This window comes from Salmo salar, chromosome ssa12 (assembly GCF_905237065.1).
Source record: "Salmo salar chromosome ssa12, Ssal_v3.1, whole genome shotgun sequence".
Classification (NCBI taxonomy): domain Eukaryota; kingdom Metazoa; phylum Chordata; class Actinopteri; order Salmoniformes; family Salmonidae; genus Salmo; species Salmo salar.
In genome coordinates this window covers 48,777,390-48,802,097 of record NC_059453.1, presented here as the reverse complement: position 1 = coordinate 48,802,097, position 24,708 = coordinate 48,777,390, and the positions used below count along the sequence as shown (strand labels likewise).

Below are 24,708 nucleotides of genomic sequence, written 5' to 3'. Positions count from 1 at the left end.
TAGTTTGTGATATTCAACTGCATATTGTGTTTTTATGGAATGTGGTCCACTCTGGCTTGTGTTCTTGGGTTTGAGAAAGACACTATATCAAACTAACTTAACTAACCAAATCACTTAACTAACCAAATTCAACTTTCATACACACAGCCCTTTATTGTTTAAAAAAAGAGACCTAAATCTGTGAAATATGCCTTTGAATTTCCTCAGAGAAACCTCATCTATCTTGGTCTCAACAATTCCTTACATGTTGACCAAACCGGACGTGCGCACGTTGATTTTGTTCACCCACACCAGAAGCGATCAGGACGCACAGGTTGAAATATCAAAACAAACTCTGAACCAATTATATTAATTTGGGGACAGATCAAAAAGGATTAAACATTTATGGCAATTTAACTCGCTAGCTTGCTGTTACTAGCTAATTTGTCCTGGTATGTAAACATTGGGTTGTTATTTTTCCTGAAATGCAAAAGGTCCTCAACTCCGACAATTAACCCACAGATAAAACTGAAAACCAAATTTGTTTCTCGTCATCTATTCTCCTTCCTTAAGGCTTATTTTTCTTATTTGGACTTCATATGGTGGTTGGCAACCAACTTTACAGCATTACTGCAACCTACCAGAGTATGGACCTAAGTTTATCTTTCAATCACCCACGTGGGTATATGCTCCTAAAAACCTATGAAGAGATCGCACATGGATATATGTTCCTGAGCATTCTCTCAATGGAACTCCTTCAAGATTGTTGGAAAAGCATTCCAGGTGAAGACTTGGTCTTTTACCAAATAAGGCTATCTTCTGTATACCACCCCTACCTTGACACAACACAACTGATTGGCTCAAATGCATTAAGAAGGAAAGAAATTCCAGGAATTAATTTTTAACAAGACAAACCTGTTAGTTGAAATGCATTCCAGGTGACTACCTCATTAAGCTGGTTGAGAGAATGCAAAGAGTGTGCAAAGCTGTCATCAAGGCAAAGGGTGGCTACTTTGAAGAATCTCAAATATAAGATATATTTTTATTTGTTTAATACATGATTCCATATGTGTTATTTCATAGTTTTGATGTCTTCACTATTATTCTACAATGTAGAAAATAGTAAAAAAATAAAGAAAAACCCTTGAATGAGTAGGTGTGTCCGAACTTTTGACTGGTACTGTATAACGAGCCACATATTGCTATATCTGTTTTATATTTTCACTCCTGGCTAGGATGAGAAGATTTATAGGACCACAGTTGTGGCTACTTTAATCCACACTAATGTTGCATTACAAAAACAAAGAATTTTACAGTCTACATCTCAACTGTGTTACAAATTGCAATGAGGGTATTGTTTTCTACAGACAGTTCAGTGTATTGCTTTTTTGATTCCTTACTTAGTGTTGCACAAGTACTTCGTAGGCCAGATGCAAGTTGTGCTATTTTAGTCCAAATGTGAGTTGTTGTGATATCCTATCAACGCAGAGGATGAAGCTCTCAAAGAAAAGCAGAACACTGCCCTCTTGCGGAAAACAATGAGCAATGGGATAATCCACATTGCCTCCTCTCTCTAACAGAGTGAAGAAGCCTTATCCAGGGGTTATTGTGTTGTAAATTGAATTATCAATTTGTAAAAATCATCATATCCATAAAAAAAATCGTTTTTCAAAATATATAATTGTGCCAACATTTTGTTAAATCCCATCATCAGACGTGAATATTTCTTGACAAGAAAGTCAAACTAAGATAACAAAATCCGAAACCATTCTAGTTACAATGATCAATGACTGGATAAACAATTGTAAAGACGTTACACTGGCATCAAAATTCAATATGTGCTGAATTAATCTAGTATTCGATTCCTCCAACAGCTCGAACTCTGTGAATAACTACGTTTCTGGTATTATGTAAAGTACTGACATTTTGTGTGGGAAGTTAAGATCTTCCCCATTTGCCATTGCCGAAATCTATTTCTGGAATTTATGGACCAATTATTCTCGTCAGTTTCATTCACTATGGCGATGCTCAGCGTAACAGGTACATTTTTATATATGGCAATACATCTAAAGAGTATTTGTTCAATATGGACATTTATATGGATGGACATTTATTTTTTTTAACAATTAACCACAATGCTGAGGACTTGACAAATTCAAATGTTAACATTTATAATTTTGTAAACTTTTATTCATTTGTAAATGGTTTGATTCAATATAAAAATGACAGCTTTCAGTGCATTCATATTTACAGATACTTATTTCTCCTATAGTATATAAGTATACATACATTGTACATGTACTGTCTTACAGCATGAACATAAACAGCACAAAATAACTTTGTTGGCACACCATTATTCTTTGTCGGCACTTCATTTTCAAAGCATTTTTATTTTTAATATCTTTAAATAATGACCTGTTTTATATACAGTGAGGTCTAAAAGTACTTGGACAGTGACAAGTGTTGTTGTTCTGGCTCTGTGCAGACTGACCGCTTTAATTTGAGGGTATTTTCATCCATATCTGGTGAACCGTTTCGAAATTACAGGTCTTTTTGTACATACCCCCTCATTTTAGGGAACCAAAGTATTTGGTTTGTGGTGGTAAATAGACAGCTACGAAGAATATAGATGAAAACTCTTGGTAAATAGTGTGGTCTACAGTTTAACATGAGATACGCTACCTCAGGTGAGCAAAACCTTGAGACTTCCTAAGATTTCTACAAACTTGTTTTGGCTGTGTTTGTGATTATTTTGTGCCCAACAGAAATTAATGGTAAATATTGTATTGTGTAATTTTGTAATAACTTTTATTGGAAATAAGAATAGAATATGTTTCTGAACACCTCTACAATAACGTGGCTGCTACCATGATTACAGATAATCCTGAATTAATCCCCCCAACAATGCTATCATTCCTTGTTATTGGTAATGTCTTGGGGGTATGATCTTTGTGCCGCTGTAAGTTTGTAGAGTCACTAGCTTGATGTAGTCATTGTGCGCTAGGAATAGGGGGACCAAGTAGTAAACGTTTGACTACTTTAATACACATATTTAAGTGAATTGTCCAAATAGTTTTGGTTCCCTAAAATGGGGGTGGGGGGGGGGGGGGGCTTTGCACAAAAAGTGCGGTAATTTCGATAATGGTTCACTCGATATGAATGAAAATACCATCAAATTAAAGCTGACAGTCTGCACTTTGTATTGTTTCAAATCCAAAGTGCTTGAGTGCAGAGCCAAAACAACAACAAATGTGTCACTGTCCAAATACTTTTTTTTTATCATTCGTTTTTATACTCAACAGATCGGTGTAGTCAGAATATATGTTACAGTCAGTGTATGGTTTAAAGAATATTCACTATCAGTAAGTTGTGGGGAGGGAAGTTGGAGCAGTTACACAACACCAAAATGTCCCTTTCTTCTCCTTCTCACCTAGTGCTCACCATCTTGTGGCTTGGGCAATCAGCCAGGGTGGTTTGGACTCAGGGTAAGCATGCTCTCTCTTGCATATTTCCAAATGTGTTTGTTAAACTGGTTGTTTCTCTCCATACACAGTTATAAGTAAATGAATAAGGCACATTATGTATTAAGGGTTAAATGTATAGTTAGTAGAGTATCACTAAAGAACATGAAGCTCTTTAGGGAGTATGCGAGCACAGATGTTCGCTTTGCCTAGCAGAGGTCTGCCCCTTAAGCCAGGGGAGGCGAAGTTCTACGAATCTTAATCAGAGACGGAAGAAGAAGCGAGACACCCCACTCAGCTTTTTTTCTGTTTTGTTTCTGGTTGAATAAAAGTCAATATACTAAGTAGACCAGACCCAACTGTTATTGCATAGACTGGTTGGTTGTATAGCAACAAAACCGACGGGTGTGCAACTATGGGGGAAACTATTGCACAATGAGCACTTGTTGTCTCTCATATATATTGTTACAGTTGTTGGTTAGCTAGCTAGTGAATTATAGCCATATTAGCATTGACATGAAATAAGTCAAAACAATTCATGGTATCATGAACAAGACAAAACTAGATGAAACGAGACACCTACGATTCCCCACATGGCAGCTTCTTGTCAATGTTGCTAGCTATCTGACCATTCAGAATCATAACAATGCACGGCTTCCAGCTCTATCGACGCGCGTGCATAATTTTCACCGAATCCCATCTATTGGTGTCTATGGGAGACACACCCAATTAAGTTCACACAACTTTATTCACCATAAGCGCAAGTGTAAAGCAGTACAGTGAAATGTTTAACTTTTAACCTTTCCAACAATGCAATGATAATAATATTATAAATAAAATTGATTGTAGACAGCTTGTGTCAATTAAATAACATTTCCTAGGATTTTGTATTTGCAGCAAACCTAGTGGATAATGATGGAAATACCGAAGAAAAAAAATAAATAAAAAAAATATATATATATATACACTGCTCAAAACAATAAAGGGAACACTAAAATAACACATCCTAGATCTGAATGAATGAAATAATCTTATTAAATACTTTTTTCTTTACATAGTTGAATGTACTGACAACAAAATCACACAAAAATAATCAATGGAAATCCAATTTATCAACCCATGGAGGTCTGGATTTGGAGTCACACTCAAAATTAAAGTGGAAAACCACACTACAGGCTGATCCAACTTTGATGTAATGTCCTTAAAACAAGTCAAAATGAGGCTCAGTAGTGTGTGTGGCCTCCACGTGCCTGTATGACCTCCCTACAACGCCTGGGCATGCTCCTGATGAGGTGGCGGATGGTCTCCTGAGGGATCTCCTCCCAGACCTGGACTAAAGCATCCGCCAACTCCTGGACAGTCTGTGGTGCAACGTGGCATTGGTGGATGGAGCGAGACATGATGTCCCAGATGTGCTCAATTGGATTCAGGTCTGGGGAACGGGCGGGCCAGTCCATAGCATCAATGCCTTCCTCTTGCAGGAACTGCTGACACACTCCAGCCACATGAGGTCTAGCATTGTCTTGCATTAGGAGGAACCCAGGGCCAACCGCACCAGCATATGGTCTCACAAGGGGTCTGAGGATCTCATCTCGGTACCTAATGGCAGTCAGGCTACCTCTGGCGAGCACATGGAGGGCTGTGCGGCCCCCCAAAGAAATGCCACCCCACACCATGACTGACCCACCGCCAAACCGGTCATGCTGGAGGATGTTGCAGGCAGCAGAACGTTCTCCACGGCGTCTCCAGACTCTGTCACGTCTGTTATGTGCTCAGTGTGAACCTGCTTTCATCTGTGAAGAGCACAGGGCGCCAGTGGCGAATTTGCCAATCTTGGTGTTCTCTGGCAAATGCCAAACATCCTGCACGGTGTTGGGCTGTAAGCACAACCCCCACCTGTGGACGTCGAGCCCTCATACCACCCTCATGGAGTCTGTTTCTGACCGTTTGAGCAGACACATGCTGGAGGTCATTTTGCAGGGCTCCTTGCACAAAGGCGGAGGTAGCGGTCCTGCTGCTGGGTTGTTGCCCTCCTACGGCCTCCTCCACGTCTCCTGATGTACTGGCCTGTCTCCTGGTAGCGCCTCCATGCTCTGGACACTACGCTGACAGACACAGCAAACCTTCTTGCCACAGCTCGCAATGATGTGCCATCCTGGATGAGCTGCACTACCTGAGCCACTTGTGTGGGTTGTAGACTCCGTCTCATGCTACCACTAGAGTGAAAGCACCGCCAGCATTCAAAAGTGACCAAAACATCAGCCAGGAAGCATAGGAACTGAGAAGTGGTCTGTGGTCACCACCTGCAGAACCAGTCCTTTATTGGGGGTGTCTTGCTGATTGCCTATCATTTCCACCTGTTGTCTATTCCATTTGCACAACAGCATGTGAAATCTATTGTCAATCAGTGTTGCTTCCTAAGTGGACAGTTTGATTTCACAGAAGTGTGATTGACTTGGAGTTACATTGTGTTGTTTAAGTGTTCCCTTTATTTTTTTGAGCAGTGTATATATTAATAAACAACTGGGGTGTAGTCATTACTCAGATTCAGGTAGGTCCCTTCCTGTTTGCTGAACCTTTCCAATAGAAACGCTAGTTTCAGTTGGAAAATGTAACGTTTTGCAACTGTTCGGAGTAATGATTACACCCCTGGCTATAACTATAACACAGGAAAACAGCTTGTAACAGTTTCCCTTAAGAATGTTGTATACTTTGCATTGTATCAGAATATCCTTCTGTAAAGCAACATCCTCTTCACAAGTCAAGTGTTGTGATTAACTGGAGATCTGTAGTGTGGTCACCTATGTAGCAAGCATCAGTGTAAAGGGGTGTTTTCCTGGTTGCATAAAGGTTTTGCAAGGCTGGATCCATCTAACACTATGAAATGTGAAAATTGTGCAACCGAGTACATTTGCATGGCACTGGGTAACCCATAGGCAATACGATGTATTGAAAAACAAGGTGTGTGTGTGTGTGTGTGTGTGTGTGTGTGTGTGTGTGTGTGTGTGTGTGTGTGTGTGTGTGATAGGCAGTTGTTAGGACTTTAATTGGGGAGGATGGGATCTTAGTAATGGCTGGAACAGAATAAATGGAATCGAACACGTCAAACACATGGTTTCCATGTGTTTGATACCATTGCATTCACTGCATTCTGGCCATTATTATGAGCCACCCATCAGCAGCCTCCTGTGGTGTGTGTGTTGCTGTACCTTTGTAGTGATTTCACACTTTTCTCACTCTTCCACAGGCCGTCTTCCAGCCCCCTCGCTCTCTTTCTACCGCCCCCGTTTTGGCCGCAACATCCAACTTTTCTCAGACGTGGAGCTGATCTGCACACTTCCGACAAATGTTAGATTGCCAATAACTGTCTTTTTTGGCTGGGACAACCAATCCCTCTCTGCAATACATTCCCTCACTATACAAAACAGAGATGATGTCAGGTTCACCACGAAAGCCATTGCAGCCAATGAGGGGATCTACGTATGCTGGTACAATGCCAGCAATACTGGAGACGTGTCGAGAACAAGCAATCCAGCCAACCTGACCATCTGTAAGTGTGTCATAATGTCTAACTCTCTCATTACAGATCGTCATGAGGGCATACAAATGTAATGTTTAACGGATGCCTCTCTTCACTTAAAAAAATTGAAATAAACTTCCAGTAAAGAGAGACACAACTTCCTCTCAGATTATGGCTGAACTATGCCTCTTTTAGTCTCCCCAAGAGACAAACGCTAGGTGTTGAACTAAGGTTGCTACAGTATTTTAGTTTCAGGATTAGTTGTGCATTATTTGTTTGCTCGCCTCACAGTCGTCAGTTGAATGGTGTTTCCTCCAACACATTAGTGCAGATGGCTTCCGTGTTAAGCGGGCTGGTATTAAGAAGCGCGGTTTGGGGTGTCATGTTTCGGAGGACGCATGACTCGACCTTCGCCTCCCGAGCCCATTGGGGAGTTGCAGCGATGAGACAAGATCGAAATTGGGGAGAAAAAGGGGGTAAAATGGAATCAGTAAAACCTTACAGGCCTTACAGATAATTATTATGTCATCAGCGATTAGATAATCTCAAATCAAATTGCATTTGTCATGTGCCGAAAAGAACATAACAACATTACTGTGAAATGCTTACTTACAAGCCCATTTCCAAAAATGCAGTTCAAGAAATAGAGTTAAGAAAATATTTACTAAATAAACTAAAGGAAAAATGTAATAAAAAGTAACACAATAAAATAACAAAAACGAGGCTATATACAGAGGGTACAGGTTAGGCGAGGTAATTTGCAGGTAGGAGTAAAGTGAGTATACATAGACAATAAACAGCTAGTAGCAGCAGTGTAAAATCATCTCTAACCAATCTAAGACAATGACGAATTTTCAAACTGCCGCTTTACCCACGTGTGTTCTGGCTTTGGCCCAACCCATCGGTCTCTGGACCAATCAGACGGCCCTGAATGTGTTTGCATTCGGGGAAGAGTCGGGGTGTACTCAGATCCAGAATCATCGCGGAGAAGAAACTAATGCTGTGTGCGTGGCGTAGCATTTGGCTGGAGAAAGGAGTCTGGGTAGCCAGGCAAAAAATGACTTGTTTGCAATGAAAAAAGAGTGGAATAAAACTAGCAGGCCAGCTGATCTGATGACATTACGGTGTCAAGCTTGATACAAGACAGCAGAAATGGTCATTGCCTGTATTCAATCAAGTAACATCCGATCAGGAACAACAAAATCGAGATATAAAAGAGATAAACGGAAGAATATGACATTTTACAACTGAATTTTTTGTTGTTGATGTGACTGGAAATGTAGCCTACAATATCATTTAATTCAAAATACAACACTAACACAATTTTGTTTCAAATGTGTAGCCTATAGTTCAGGAATATTTCCTTTTCCCCTCTTGATAAGAAATAACTGTCTTTTATTAGGACAAGTAAAATAATTAATGGATTACATAAATTGAAATGTAAGATTTAATCCTACACTATGATTTCTTCAATACATAAAATGTGTAGGATACGGCTCATTGGCATTCAGTTGTAGGCCTATGGAATGATTGTAGTAGATGCGTCGCCCTAAGTCCGCTCAAATATCAAGATTAAAATGGTACGATGATAATACCTAGCAGAGGGCAAAATTGTCTTGAAAAATGTTGGTTGCAATCAGGACTAAAAGACAGAGGAAGAGGTGAAGCGAGAGAGTTTACGCTGCCCAAAAGCTGTACATGTTAAGCAGATCATTCATTATTAAGCTAGTGAGGAGTTTTTGTATGGGGGACAATGAGAGAATGTCGAATTTAGTCAAGACGAAAATGAATTGCTATTTTGATATGTGAGGCTTATTTGATCTAGTAGAAGTTTCGTAATGTTACGAGTGTAATGATATACACTCACTGGTCAGTTTATTAGGAACAAACATTCAGTACTGGATCGGACCCCCCTTTGCCTCCAGAACAGCCTGAATTTTTTGGGGCATCCTACAAGGTGTTGGGAAATGTTCCACAGGGATGTTGTTCCATGCTAACATAATGGCATCACGCAGTTGCTGCAGATTGGACGGCAATACATTCATGCTACAAACATCCCATTCTGTCTCATCTCAAAGAGGCTCTATTGGGTTGAGGTCTGGGGACTGCGCAGGCCACTCAAGTAAACAGAACTTTTTCCACTCCTCAATTGTCCAGTGTTGGTGATCGTGTGCCCACTGGAGCCCCTTCTTTTTTATAGCTGATAGGAGTGGAACTCGGTGTGGTCGTCTGCTGCAATAGCCCATCAACGTCAAAGATCGACGGGTTGTGTGTTCCGAGATGCCGAGATGCAGCCTGCTTTATATAGCAAGCCACGGCCACGTGACTCACTTTCTATAGGAGAGATCCATTATCGTGAACGGGGTGGTGTGCGTAATAAACTGGTCGGTGAGTGTGATGCACGTGACATCCCGGGAACTTTGAGAAAAAGCACTTTATATCGGAGTTCGAGGCGGTCTATGCATATTCATGAGGCTAGCATATTATCTCACTCTCCATTGAATACAGGCGGTTGACGTCAACATCTATTAAATATTCAAAAAATTATTAAAATAACGAGAAGTATCCACCAATCCAAAGAGAGGTATAGGCGAGGGCTTGACAGCCCGCCGTTCCACTCTGTGGACAACAAACCCTATTGTTAGGACAGAGACAAGCTTCTCGACATTATATCCAGTGTCTCTGATGCAAGATAACAAGACATCCATGTTAAGGCTGTCACGCCCTGATCTGTTTCACCTGTCTTTATGCTTGTCTCCACCCCCCTCCAGGTGTCGCCCATCTTCCCCTGTGTAATAATACCTGTGTTTTCTGTCTGTCTGTCTGTTGCCAGTTCATCTTGTTTGTTCAAGCCTACCAGCATTTTGTCTGGTTGTCCCTAGTCACGCTTTTCTTGTCCTCCTGGTTTTTGACCTTTGCCAGTCCTGACCCTGTTCCCGCCCGCCTGACCACTGCCTGCCTCTGAGCCTTCCTGCCGTTCTGTACCTTTCTGGATTACTGACCTCTGCCTGACCTGACCCTGAACCTGCCTGCCGTCTTGTACCTTGGCCTCTGCTCTAGATTACTGACCTCCGCCTGCCTTGACCTGTCGTTTGCCTGCCCCTGTGGTTACAATAAACATTGTTACTTCACACAGTCTGCACTTGGGTCTTACCTTGATCCCTGATAAAGGCGCTTACAGGCGGGCCGCGGTAACTTGTGAAGGTCTCATAGACTTAATGGGGGTAGGAAGGCAGGCAGCCAAACGCAAGTAGTTTTGCAAGCGGCGCAGTTCATGGTGCTCGCATCCGTGAGACCGCTGGTCTCTACACACGTTAGGCAGATTTTCTTACGGTTCAATTGCCATTTACCGCTGCCCATCTGCAAGCGCCTTTATGGGGCGTTAAATTGGTGGCTGATAATGGGTTGCAATTGAGATCAGCTGTGCGGGTGATTTTACCTTGTATTGATGGTTTAACGAGAGATCAGCTGTCAATCAAGTGGCCATCACGAGTTGTCACAATAAGGCTTGAATCGATCGCTAAGTCATTATGATTACTGAAATCTACAAAGGAACAAATAGCCAAGAGATAAAGACTTAAAGAGAACTGTCCATCAATACATTTATGACATTTACTGTCTTATCTCTCTGACTCTTATATCTTTCCATCTGTCTTCGACACTCGAATAGCCTCTCTTCCAGGGCCAATTTTGGTGGTGCCCGCCTTCATACCCATCGGAGGAAACTACACCATCAGCTGCCAAACTACCACCCGCTTCCCCAACAGAACCCTGGCCCTTTACTACAGACAGCTGCCTGTTACTGTGGGAAACGAGATCTTTAAGTTTAAGGGGTCAGCGGCCCTTCTTGACAACCACGATTCCATTACACTGAGCAGGTGGCTAGTGGACAGCACAGAAACATTCGAGTTTGTCTGCAGACTGGAGATTGTGGACTTCAACCAGCATATTTACCTCTCTCCTCCCTCCAGTCCCCACCCAGCTATTGCAGGTCGGTGTATGAGCTCAGGAAGAGTTAATAGTCAATAGGCCTACAGCAATAATGCTGTGTTGTCCTGTAATGTAATGTGTTGGCAGTCTGAAGGCACTGACCAGCGTCCAGTAAAAAGCATGAGCTGACGCACAACCAAAAACTGTTTCTAGAGGTGCTAACTAAGGGAGAGTAAACTTTATAAAAAAATACGAAAGAAAGTCAACACCTGTATATTCTCCCAGCAATTTAATAACGAAGGAAAGTCACACAGTCATATACTGTATGCTCACAACAATTTACTGGGTAAACAAACATTTCGGCTCTCAGTGCCCTCTTCCAGAAGGCACTGCCTGCTGAAACGTCGGTTTACCCAGTCAATTTTATGTGAGCATTCAGTATATGACTGTGTGACTTTCCTTCTTTATTTGTTATACTGTATATGACCAGATTCAAATTACTAACTAAAAAGTCAACTGTTGAATATGTAATATGTCCTCTGACCCTCCACCCCGCTTCTCACAGAGGAGGCCCCTATCCGTCTTGTGCCCCAGTATCAGGGCTCCAAGTGTCTGGGACAACTGGAGGTGCAGGTCAGAGGCAGCTGGGGCCCTGTGTGCCAACAGATAGAAAGCTGGAACCCAGCAATGGGTAGCGTGGTTTGTCGAGAGCTGGGCTGTGGGACACTATCTTCCGTCTCGACGAAGCAAGACTACAACCATAAGGTTGACTTCTCCATCGGTTCCATATTGTGCAGAGGAAGCGAGGGACGACTCAGGGAGTGTCAGATTGATGCGGTGCAGCCCCTTTGTAACTCAAGGAAGGGGCTGAAAATAGTTTGCTCAGGTGGGAGAGAGTGCATTCTTCATTAAGTTATGTTGGTTGGTGTTAATTCTGTACAACTCTTTAACAGGTTGTTGGTTGTTAAATTGCCGTCAGTGCAGGGTTTTCCCCAATCCTGGTCCTGGGGACCCAAAGGTCTGCACATGTTTGTTTATAGCCCACCACTAATTTAGCGGATTAAACTTAAAAACTGCTCATCAATCTTTTGATAAGTTGAATCAGGTGTTTTATTGTTGGTTTTGAAAAATAAATTCACCCCTTTGTGTCCCCAGGTTTGGGAAACACTCTGTAAAGGCATTACCTAATGTTTTGTGATACTTTTTTGACCAGATACTTGTATTTTGAAGATTTGTTAATTTTGATATTTTGTATGGATTCTTTTTTTTTGTCTGTATTATTTTTCTAATCCTCTCCCTCTGCCTGTAGATGCTTTGCCAACTACTAAGATCTCAGTCACAGGCTACAGAGAGGTATCGAGAGTCGACATCAGTGATGAGCACTCGTTGGAATTGTCCTGCATGTTCAATGCCCCTTGGTTTGGTACGGAAAAGGTAATACTGTAGCTCCTTATAATACTAAGCCTAGTAACTACGCTAACAGTGAAACTGAGAAAAATGGCTTTAAAGTTTTTTTTTGCAAGCCAGCCAAATATGTTGTAGGTAGATAAGTGATAATGCAGTGATGTATCATCTTATTATTGAAGTAATTCTTATGCACATCAACCATGCCCACTGATCTGACCTATGAACCCTAAAATGCTGTTACTGCACTCTGCCAATTTATGACCTTAAAACTTCTTCAGGATCACACCCTTTTTTCAATTTTTGCCTAAAATGACATACCCAAATCTAACTGCCTGTAACTCAGGCCCTGAAGCAAGGATATGCATATTCTTGGAACCATTTTAAAGGAAATACTTTGAAGTTTGTGGAAATGTGAACGGAATGTAGGAGACTATAACACAATAGATCTGGTAAAAGATGATACAAAGAAAAAAACTAACTTTTTTTGTACCATCATCTTTGAAATGCAAGAGAAAGGCCATCATGTATTATTCCAGCCCAGCTGCAATTTAGATTTTGGCCACTAGATGACATCATTGTATGCGCAAAGTTTTAGACTGATCCAATGAACCATTGCATCTCTGTTAAAAAAAATTGTATCAAGACTGCCCAAATCTGCCTAATTGGTTTATTAATAACTTTTCATGTTCAAAATTGTGCACCCTCCTCAAACAATAGCATGGTATTGCGACAGGTAGCCTAGTGGTTAGAGCGTTGGACTAGTAACCAAAAGGTTGCAAGATTGAATCCCTGAGCTGACAAGGTAAAAATCTGTCATTCTGCCCCTGAACAAGGCAGTTAACCCACTGTCATTGAAAATAAGAATTTGTTCTTAACTGACTTGACTAGTTAAAACCTCTTAAAGCGCTCATCCCGCATGCGGGATCAACATCCAGCGAAAAATCATATCGCCATATTCATAACCGAACCATAACAAAATGTTATATATTTTTTTTTCAAACATAGGACTATTTTATACCGTTTTATAGATACACCTCTCCTGAATCGAACCACGTTGTCCGATTTCAAAAAGGCTTTACAGCAAAAGCAAAACATTAGATTATGTTAGAGGAGTACATCGTCAAACTAGCCACATAGCCATTTTCCGACCAACCACATGCGTCACAAATAACCAAAACACAGCTAAATGCAGCACTAACCTTTGACAATCTTCATCAGATGACACTCCTAGGACATCATGTTACACAATACATGCATTCTTTTGTTCGATACAGTTCATATTTATATATAAAAACAGCCTTTTACATCGGCGCGTGACGTTGAGAAACTATTTTCCCTCAAATGCATCCGGTGAATCAGCGCTACAATTTACTAAATTACTATTCGAAAACATTTTTAAAATGTAATATTGTCATTCAAAGAATTATAGATTAGCATCTCGTGAATGCACCCGCATTGCCAGATTTAAAAATAACTTTACTGGGAAATCACACTTTGCAATAAAAGGGGATGCTAATGCTCAGAAAAATAGGCTAGGCGACAGGTTAGCGCCATCTTGGAACAATCTAATATCAAATCTACTCTTGTATACATACTATTGTAAATATTCCCTTACCTTTGATTATCTTCATCAGAAGGCACTTCCAGGAATCCCAGGTCCACAACAAATGTAGTTTTGTTCGAAAAAGTTAATAATTTATGTCCCAATAGCTTCTTCTTGTTAGCGCGTTCCGAAGGCTACTCATAATGTAGGAAGCGCGCGGGACTTGTCCTCACGAATGTGCAAAAAATATATATTTAAGTTCGTTCAAACATGTCAAACGTTGTATAACATAAATCTTTAGGGCCTTTTTCAACCAGAGCTTCAATAATATTCAAGGGGGACGATTGCATTGTCTTTCTAAACGTTTCGAAAGGGGAGGGTAGCCAGGGGCAACCGCATCATAATGGTAATGGCCCTCCCCCTGTGACCAAGATCCACAGCCTCTCTTTCGGTCAGTTTGTACCGGAGAAGACTCAAACCACTTTGTAAAGACTGGGGACATCCAGTGGAAGCCTTAGGAAGTGCTCAATGAATCCTAACTCACGGTTTGTTTTGTAGGCAAAGTGCTGAAGGTGAGTCCGCAAATCAGATTTCCACTTCCTGATAGGATCTGTCTCGGGGTTTTGACTGCCATATGAGTTCTGTTATACTCACAGACACCATTCAAACAGTTTTAGAAACTTTAGGGTGTTTTCTATCCACATCTACTAATTATATGCATATCCTAGCTTCTGAGTTTGAGTAGGAGGCCGTTTAAAATGGGCACGTATTTTTTTCAAAATTCGCTGTAGCACCCCCTGTCCTTGGCGTGCGTTAAGAGGTAAAAGATAAAGAAAAAGATAAAATAAAATAAAACATATTATTTTACTGTAATAGCTACTGTAAATTGGACAGTGCAGTTAGATTAGCAAGAATGTAAGCTTTCTGCCAATATCAGATATGTCTATGTCCTATGAAATGTTCTTGTTACTTACAACCTCAAGCTAATCGCATTAGCCTATGTTAGCTCAACGTCCCGCAGAGGACCCACCGATAAACAACTATATGGGTAATGCAAAGGCAAAGTGCAGTATCTACAATCTAACTGTGTTTTTCTGTTTGATGGAAACCATTTGAGAGGTCTAACTTTACTGAACAAAAATATAAACACAACATGCAACAATTTCAACGATTTTACTGAGTTACCGTTCATATAAAGAAATTGGTCAATTGAAATGAATTCATTAGGCCCTGATGTATGGATTTCACATGACTGGGAATGCAGATATTCATATGTTGGTCACAAATACCTTGAGAAATAGGCAGTGGCGTCAGTATCTGGTGTATCTGGTGTGACCAGTAACCAGTCAGTATCTGGTTGTGACCACCATTTATCTCAAGCTGCGCGACACATCTCCTTCTCATAGAGTTGATCAGGCTGTTGATTATGGCCTGTGGAATGTTGTCCCACTCATCTTAAATGGTTGTGCAACATTTTCTGGACATTGGCGGGAACTGGAACATGCTGTCGTACAAGTCGATCCAGACCATTCCGTACATGCTCAATGGGTGACAAGTCTGGCGAGTATGCAGGCCATGAATTATCTGGGACATTTTCAGCTTCCAGGAATTGTGTACAGATCCTTGCGACTTGGGGAGGTGCATTATCATGCTGAAACATGAGGTGATGGCGGAAATAGGCCTCAGGATCTCATCACGGTATCTCTGTGCATTCAAATTGCTATCGATAAACTGCAATTGTGTTTGTTGTCCATAGCTTATGCCAGCTTATACCATAACCCCACCGCAACCATGGGGCACTCTGTTCACAACTTTGACATCAGCAAACAGCTCACCCACACAACTCCATACATGTGGTCTGCGGTTGTGAGGCCGGTTGGACGTACTGCCAAATTCTCTAAAATGACATAAGGAGGCTTATGGTAGAGAACATTACATTCTCTGACAACAGCTCTGGTGGAAATTCCTGCAGTTAGCATGCCAATTGCACGCTCCGTCAACTTGAATACATCTGTGGCGTTGTGTGACTGCACATCAGAGAGTGGCATTTTATTGTCCCAGCATGAGGTGCACCTATTTAATGATCATGTTTAATCAACTTCTTGATGGGCCACACCTGTCAGGTGGATGGAGTATCTTGGCAAAAAAAAACATGTTCACTAACAGGGATGGTAACACATTTATGCACATTTCGGGGATATTTTATTTCAGCTCATGAAACATGGGACCAACACTTTACATGTTGCATGTATATGTTTGTTCAGTGTACATTCCAACTGTATTTAATGGTTTTATGTAGTGATCTTTTCATGTTTTGAATGTTGAATTGTAGTAAGCCTCAACCATTTTTTTGTCAAAAGGTACGGACTATTTTCATCATGCAGAGTAATTATACCTCAAACATATTTTGGACTTTGTGCAATATCTACAATCTAAATGTGTGTATCCAAATTTCTTGTTGTTTTTCTGTTTGACTTTGTATGGTCATTTATTTGACTTAGGGGTCATAAGTCAAATCAGTTGTCATGATTCATATGCATAAAAATCCCTTTATAATAAGATAATACATCAGTGCATTATTACTTATCTACACCATATTGGCTGGACAGCAAATAAACGTTATAGCCATTTCTCTCAGCTTCACTGTTTGCACAGTTACTGCACTTTGCCTGTGTATGGCAGAGTTGGTAAATGCAGTCAAAACATAATGGAACAAAGCCAAAGTGCAGTAACTTCTGTTACTACTGTTTGCCTTGGTTTTTACTTGGATTTTGCAGTTACTGCACATTTCACACTCCATGTTCTCTGAAACTGAACGTAATTGAACCAGGACACTTTGTCACACGATAAAACATATACTATAAAGCCTGATTTCAGTCTTAACTACATTTTGCCCAAAAGTGTAGTTACTGCATTTTGCCTTTCTAGGGCAGAATACTGGTGGTATGCGAGTACTGTATAATGTCAACAACAACTCAATTTGTGATGTTTCTTCACGTCATTTTACTCAGCTTTTCATGGACTTGACGAGGGTCTCCATAGATTCGTACATTAACATAATCGACAATGTGCAAATCGCCACAGGAGAAAAGATGAGGACCATGCTTCATGCCCCTGTCTTATCAGGAGAGTATGCCTGTAGAATTAGAGGGTCTGAACAGACTGTTTCCTCAGTGAGGATCTTCGTGAGCAGTGAGTACCTATGTTTTCTCGCTTAACTAAAAGCAACTCCATCTCTTGTATAGGTATTCACAGTATGTCTACCTCTCCCCTACTCCGTACTGTAACCGATTGGTACAGTGCAATCTGCTTGCATAATGACTGCCTGAATTATCTTACACTCCATACCCAATGCTTACATTTTACAGTAACTCTTGTGTTCTCTGTTCACTTTCAACAGAATGGTACAAACCAAATGTTGGACTCATCATCACGGCTCTCCTCACAGCCGTATCTGGAGCAGCCATATTAGTGTATATGTGTGTCTATCGTGTCCAGAAGGGGGAGACAGCAAATGCTGTCACTTCTCAAGGGGTGTCCACAGCTGACCCAGAGGCCTCACCAGGAATGGAGAGTGTCTAGAAACATGCAGGAAGCCAACCCCTGAAAATCTCCATACAATCCCTATGCAGTAAACTTTTTGTGTATTTACAATTAAATAAAATGTATGGACCTGTCTGAAACGTCACCCTAAACCCTATATTGTGCCCTACTTTCTACCAGTCATGTGGCTCTGGTGAAGAAGTTGTGCACAATAAAGCACACTGGTTCAATCAATGTTGTTTCCATATCATTTCAATGAAATGATGTTGAACCAACGTGGAATAAACAAGTAATTTACGTCTGTGCCCAGTGGGGAGTAGGGTGACATTTGTAATTTGCCCTATAGGTGATTCCTCACGAAACTAAAACAAAAAAAGACCATGACTAAAATTACTCCACGAATGTATTAATGTCCCAAAGTGGGTTCTCTGCTAGTCTTAATGCTATGGCCCATTTTATACAGAGTAATTGGCTTGGTAGGCAATTTAACCAATCACAGCCCTCCTTGGACATCCTGCAATGCACCAACACAGAGGGTGACCATTTTTTATCAGTTTTCACATTCACTGTGTTGGTGATGCTTACAAATTGGATCATAACTTTAAAAGTAGCAGAGATCCCAATCTGGAACGTTGATATGTCTGTAGAGTATATTATGTTCAACAATAAATAGAATAATTAGCTCAATCAAAAATGTTATATTTTCAATATGCACGTTTATATTTTTCAATATTTATACATTTATGTTAGAAATGTGTTATTGAAATCAAATACTACTCATATTACAGAGCAAGGGGAGAAGCTTCACACCAACAATTGCTTTATAGCACCTACAGATGGAACATGGAGTCTTAAAGGAGGCCTGGGTTAGGCCAAAATGTCATAGAATATTCTAACTTCAATTAATTATTTCCCCAATTATGTTTTGTGTCAAATATATGTCAACAATCTTTCCTTCAAAGATCCATCTATGGATTAAATGTTGTGAAAATCTGAAAATCATGGTCTTTTTTTGTTCTAGTAACATGAGGAATCAATATTACAGTATGTCTGTGATTATGCTTCTTTATTGCAATCTAATAAGACTGTCTTGAGGAGGACAGGAAGTCATAAATAGTTCAATCAAACTCAATTGTTGTATATGAAATGAATGTGAAATCAAACAGTGGGTCTAATCTTTGGATGTTGTCTTTAATTATGTGTTTGATGTGTCCCTTCATTTTTTTTTACTGTATTATTGACTGTATGTTTGTTTTACTCCATGTGTAACTCTGTGTTGTTGTGTGTCGAACTGCTTTGATTTATCTTGGCCAGGTCGCAATTGTAAATGAGGACTTGTTCTCAACTTGCCTACCTGGTTAAATAAAGGTGAAATAAATAAGACAATGACCGATAACTAACTGGGTTTTGAGTGCTTGTTGTATTCAGCAAATGATTAGTATTTTATTCATATGAATAATCATTTATCAGTTTAATGGGGTTTAATACTCTGAAAATCCAAAATGCTCAACATTGTAGTTTCATTTGATCAAAGGAGGTGCTAGATGGTGCCAGAGATGCATGTGAAGCACAGACAATTCAGAAAAAAGGCAACAATTTGTTTTTTAAATGTAAAAGAGACAACAGGCAGTGATTATAGATCTCAGATTCATTTAATTAGTTATTTTTGGTGTTAAAAGGTCAATTGTCACAAATTATGTAGGTTGTTGAGAAAACTTTTACAAATAAATCTAATCGCGACATCGTTTCTTTCCAATGGTCATAAAAAGCAAATACCAAGCACAGAAGAAAACTATTTACAGGAAACCTCTCTAAAATGTAAACCTCTGACAACAATGTATTTTCTTTAGAGTTTTGCGAGTGAAGATTGACTACAGGCGCTTCTGTATGGCTACTTCAGTACACTATGAAAGAGACAGGTCATGTGTTAGTAACAAGGCCTATTTTTGTTTACGAGAACACATGATGTAATCGCTTTCATATCATTCATAAATCACCTTAAAGAAATATGAGGGTATTCCCACAAGGGTGGGAGTGTTTTCTCCGTTCAGCTGCCAAATCAGCAAGTGTCCATAGTTGATTGATTATGTCCATGGCACTGCCGCCTATGAGTGTGACACTAGAACAGTATGCCCACACTAGAACAATATGCCCAACAACCACTGATGCATTTAGATGCAACATACAAGCTGACAAAGATACAAGGAGGATCCCGAGCAAGCTTTCTTTATAGCTGGTTTAAACTTTTCCCTCAAGAGTTTTCTCTTTTTTTTTGTCTTTTTTTTTCTATTCCTATTCGTCAGTGCAGAAAGATAGGAACGTAGGCTTTGTAAGGACCTGGTACATTCTGGGTTATCTGTTAATTATGATGAAGAGTACATGTGAATGAGGGGAGAACAGCTATTGATCCTGGATGAACACATTGATACATTCATTGTTTTCCAGTGAATCACTGTCAAGGCAGTATAATTCAATTTCCCTATTCTTATTTCTCAGTCCTGGGAGGGATTGAAAAAGAAACGTAAATACATGTCATCAATCTCATTGCAAATCATCAGGTTCGCTAGACGTTCCCCCATCACTTTTAACTCAACAGGGATATTGCTGTGTCTAAGAGTACTGCGTACCGCCGTGGATTGGTACAGAGTTGAAGGTCTCTAGAAACGTCTGCTGGAGCTGGTGGATGTCACGGACTTGGTGATGGTGGCACCTCCGCCGCTGCCAAAGCTGCTGCCGCCGCCAAAGCCGCTACCGCCGCCAAAGCCGCCTCCGCCGTAGCTTCCGCTGCCGCCGCCATAGCCGAATCCACCTGAGCTTCCGCTGGAGTAGTCTGGGTACAGAGAGATAGAGTGGGATCAGTTTAATCTGCTGTAATGCTAGAGGATATTTCGGTTTCAATGATGCATGGCAAAATCCATGTGTACTCCTCAGCATAACGTAAAATGTTCTGAACAAGGTGACACAATTAGAAATGAAATCAAGTGGTACTTACTGCCGCCAGAGGTCTGCTGCACATGGATTGTTGCAGACGCACCACCGGAGGATATTCTGTAAATAGATAAGTCCAATGTTATTGAAGTTTGGATGGAATGTTGATCAAATATGCTAACTGTCATTCATAACATGCTAAGCTAAGAGGCTAATGTCTCAACTATCCAGCTTTATCTCACCTGCTTTCCTCTCCTTCCAGCAGCTTCCTGTAGGTGGCAATTTCAATGTCCAGGGCCAGCTTGACGTTCATCAGCTCTTGGTACTCACGCACCTGGCGGGCCATGTCCTGCTTGGCTCTCTGGAGGGCATCCTCCAAGTCCTTGATGCGGAGCTTGGCGTCCTTCACCGCCATCTCACCGCGCTCCTCTGCCTCAGCGATCTGAGCCTCAAGGTTGGCCCGCTGTGGTAAAAGAGAATGGTGCATTAGCATTAACCTCGGCTCTTAGCAATGCTCATTAGCATTAGCCTGTATCCACTGTAGAAGCATGGATTAGCGGCTAATGGTAATACGCTAGTGTAATGAACCATCTTGCTTGGACATCAGCTATTTATTGGCAATTCTCATAAAAGAGGTTCTGAAATTAGATGGCACTCCCACCTGTCCCTTGACGGACTCAATCTCATTCTGGAGACGAGAAATCATGCGGTTTAGCTCAGCGATCTCAGCCTTGGTTGAGCGGAGGTCCTCACCATACTGTCCAGCAGAGCTCTGCATCTCCTCATACTGAGAAAAGTGAGGAAGAAATGTAAGAAAATTCAAATGAGGGAGGTGAAGATCGCGGAAGCGCTCACAGCAATTTTGCTTATTTTGGCCAAAATTGTCCTGGTAAACTCTGTTCATGTTCAAACTCTGCTTACCTTCTGCTTGTACCAGGTCTCGGCCTCAGCTCTGCTGCGGTTGGCGATGTCCTCGTACTGGGCGCGCACTTCAGCGACAATGGAATCCATGTCCAGGTTACGGCTGTTGTCCATCTCCACCACGACAGAGGTGTCCTTGATCTGGCCCTGCAGCTCACGCAGCTCCTGAAGATCCAAGGGAGGATGGAGAGAAGCTTTTAGATTTCAGCCCACATCTGATTCACTGACTATCATGTCGTGTTCAAGCTCTCCAAGATTCAGATATGGAAGGCTTATGTGTTGCATGGTAAATGTGAAAAAGTTAATGAATGGTTCGTACCGCCTCGTAGACGGCCCTGAGGAAGTTGATCTCATCCTGAAGAGCGTCAACCTTGGCCTCCAGCTCCACCTTGTTCATGTAGGCACCATCAACATCCTAGAGAGAGAGAGAGAGAGGAGTTAATGGAATGGAATTGATATTGGTTCTAACTCTGATATGAGTTATGACGAGACATCATGTTATATCGTGCACACCTTCTTCAGCAGGACAAACTCGTTCTCCACTGAGGCGCGTTTGTTGATTTCATCTTCATACCTGGTGACAAAGCAAAGGGCAATATTTCATGCAAAGTCATCACTCTGGGTGGCTTCTTACACTGAGGGTAAACATAAGTTATTGCCTATACTAATTCGGCTACTTTTGAAGCACATCCGACATATCGACACCTACTTGTTCTTGAAGTCCTCAACCAGGCCCTGCATGTTCTTCAGCTCCCCTTCCAGCTTCATCTTCTCGTTGCCCAGACCGTCGAGCTGTCTGCGCAGGTTGGAGATGTAGGCCTCAAACATGGCGTCGATGTTGGAGCGGGTGGTGGTCTGGTCCTGCAGGAGGCTCCACTTGGTCTCCAGCATCTTGTTCTGCTGCTCCAGGAAACGCACCTGCAGGGACAAAAGGGAAATGGTCAGTGAGTGAATGAATAAATGTATGCGTGTTTATTAATGAATGAGGATGGTGATGGATGGCCCATGAATAAGGCTTTATAGCCTCTAAATTCAAATTCAATTGTCAGCCTGAGTAGACTTGGTGATGAAAATAATGAATCGGTTCTGTCGATTTTTAAACGGGAGTAGACCGAATTGGGCTCCAATGGTGTGGCAAAAACATAACCTTGTAGCAGACTTGCAATAAAAGCCACACCAGTACCTGCATAGCTGTGTAAATAGCAGGGTTGGGCTTGAACAGCCAGTCCCTGTCCAAGACATTGTTAATTTAACTGATGATGACATATGGTAATCTACATGTATACACCCAGGCTGAGAAGCCTACATCCTGCTAGGCAAGATGAAACCTGATCCCATCGATAATCTGCCCTGAGATGTGTAGTTCTCATTGTTCACTCTCAAAACAAAAGATAGGCAAGTAAAAGAGAGTTTATCGGCATGCCAAAGCATATCCAAACTTTCTCTGCCTAGGACAGGCTCACTGTGTGTGTATGGCTTTAAATGTTTTACCTATCTCTCATAGTTATGAGTCATCTCCTTTTCGCTCTGTTTCACTGTGAAGGCCACGCATTCATTCCAGCCATAAAAAAACTAGGTGTGGCAGATAAACCACAGAAGACAAAAGCAGCTTTGAAGTCTTTACAGGGGTGTTTACATTGTTCTTTGCCTTGCTTGTGAGAGTTGACTCTCTGCCAATTAAGGGGGTGTATTTTATTCTCTACCTCAAGTAAGGCATATAGGGGGTGTGCAGGTGAAAATACCTAGAGACTGGTGTAAACATGGAGTTCATATTTCATTGGAAAAGACAAAAGTGAAAGTTGATTTATTGTACTGCAACTGCACTCGACATACTCATCTCCCATGACAACGGCGACAGGTATAGACTTTGGACTGTGGGCACTCTGTAGAAAGGTCCACACGACCACACCCCACAGGTATGAGATCGGGTGAGTCATGGGGTAAGAGACGGATCTCCACCCTTGTTTAGATAGCAGCCAAAGAGACCGCTACAGTCACAGGACGGGCTATCAACTCCTGGGTGGAGACCTTTCATCACTTTTGTAAAAGTTAAACACAGGGGCAGTCAGAAACAGCTTTTGGACAGTTTATAAGAGAATCCCAAAGGTCGAAATTCATTGACGGATTCAGCATTAAAGACAAGATTCATAGCTGCTTATCTCTCTCTTTCTTTGAACCAGAGTGTACGATTATTGAGCTCATAAGGGGAGTTGTGACATAAGGGCTTAGTCAACAGAAAAAGAAACATTCCTGCATATTGAGAATCGGCTTTTCTTAGCTATATACAGCCAGGAAATCCTGTTATATTTATTAGGATGTTAATATGTGAGGTGAGAGCAAATGCTTGTATGTGTTGCCTTTCTGGTTTAATCCATTGATTCTGATCATTGCACAGTGTCCCTGTAGTCAATATCAAATAACTATTTGACAGTTTGACATGGAAGCCTGCAAATAGTATAGCTCTACACAAGCAAAGCAGCATAATATCATTCTGATGTAATACAGGCTTTAAGCTCACTTCCTTTAAGAATAAATTCAGTGCATGAGAAAGTCAATGGAAATGTGTACTGGTACTTATCTTGCTCATTACAGAATATACAGTAAAATAGCATGCAATCGATATCGATGTGAATGCTCAGTGTTTGAAGTGCAGGCGAGGTGGAGTCGTATAGGGTTAACAGGAACTGACCTTATCGATGAAGGAAGCAAAGCGGTTGTTGAGGGTCTTGATCTGCTCCTTCTCGTGGGTGCGGACCACCTGGATGTTGGGGTCGATCTCCAGGTTCAGGGGGGCCAGCAGGCTCTGGTTGGTTGTGACAGATGTGATGGGGGCGCTAATGTATCCGCCACCCATACCGCCACCGAATCCAGCACCGAGACCGCCACCGTAGCCACCTGCACTGCTGCTGCTGCTGTAGCTGAAGCCGCCGCCGCTGCCCCCGCCCATGCCCATGCCACCACCGAATCCGGCGCCAGAACGACGGACGGATCCGCTGCTCATCCGGGTGGATCCGGGGGCAATCATAGACTGGCTGGTGAAGCTCCTGCGAATGCTGGTGCCGCCGCCACCGCCCATGCTGCCGCCCATGCCGCCGCCGCCACTGGTGTAGCTTGTCCTGCTGAAGCTCATCGTTGAAACTTTAGAGGAGTGTTGACTCTTCTTTACAAGCCTGGAATTCTCGAAAAAGAGAGAGAGGGGTAGTGAGCGACAAAAGTAGGACAGAGGGCAAGGAGGCTTCAAAAGGAGAGTCAAGTCCCTCAAGTGACGATCTGTCTGGCACCACACCGGTTTTATCCTACTCCAGAGCCAAGGGGAGGAGCATTCACCTGGAACACACCCACTTTTACCTGCACTTCTCTCTCTTTCCCTCCTCCTTCCTCTCCCTTGGTTCCCTTGAGGCTGTGGCTGGCAGGAGTGGCCTGTCCTGTCAGACTGGTAGAAAAGGATTGAGAGGAGATCAGCCCTGACACACCCT

General features: G+C 41.8%; 2 protein-coding genes across 3 annotated transcripts; one reads left to right on the top strand and one right to left on the bottom strand.

The window, feature by feature from the left end:
• The first annotated feature begins 1,918 nt into the window (after positions 1–1,918).
• On the top strand, positions 1,919–18,779 carry si:dkey-195m11.11 (uncharacterized). Of its 2 annotated transcripts, none has more exons than XM_014132106.2 (8): positions 1,919–2,019; positions 3,414–3,464; positions 6,688–6,990; positions 10,631–10,951; positions 11,456–11,776; positions 12,200–12,324; positions 16,852–17,032; positions 17,241–18,779. In XM_014132106.2, the coding sequence occupies exons 1-8, from the start codon at positions 1,965–1,967 to the stop codon at positions 17,420–17,422; spliced, it is 1,539 nt and encodes a 512-aa protein (XP_013987581.2). In that variant the 5' UTR covers positions 1,919–1,964; the 3' UTR covers positions 17,423–18,779. The 2 variants fall into 2 exon arrangements, with proteins under 2 accessions (XP_013987581.2, XP_045547391.1); XM_045691435.1 differs by lacking the exon at positions 1,919–2,019 and adding an exon at positions 2,554–2,666.
• A 237-nt stretch (positions 18,780–19,016) lies between these two features.
• On the bottom strand, positions 19,017–24,506 carry LOC106565226 (keratin, type II cytoskeletal 8). The gene is made up of 9 exons (XM_014132105.2): positions 23,922–24,506; positions 21,942–22,150; positions 21,746–21,806; positions 21,552–21,647; positions 21,233–21,397; positions 20,973–21,098; positions 20,554–20,774; positions 20,376–20,431; positions 19,017–20,213 (listed from the first exon to the last, which is right to left on the bottom strand). The coding sequence occupies exons 1-9, from the start codon at positions 24,360–24,362 to the stop codon at positions 20,041–20,043; spliced, it is 1,548 nt and encodes a 515-aa protein (XP_013987580.1). The 5' UTR covers positions 24,363–24,506; the 3' UTR covers positions 19,017–20,040.
• Positions 24,507–24,708: the final 202 nt, after the last annotated feature.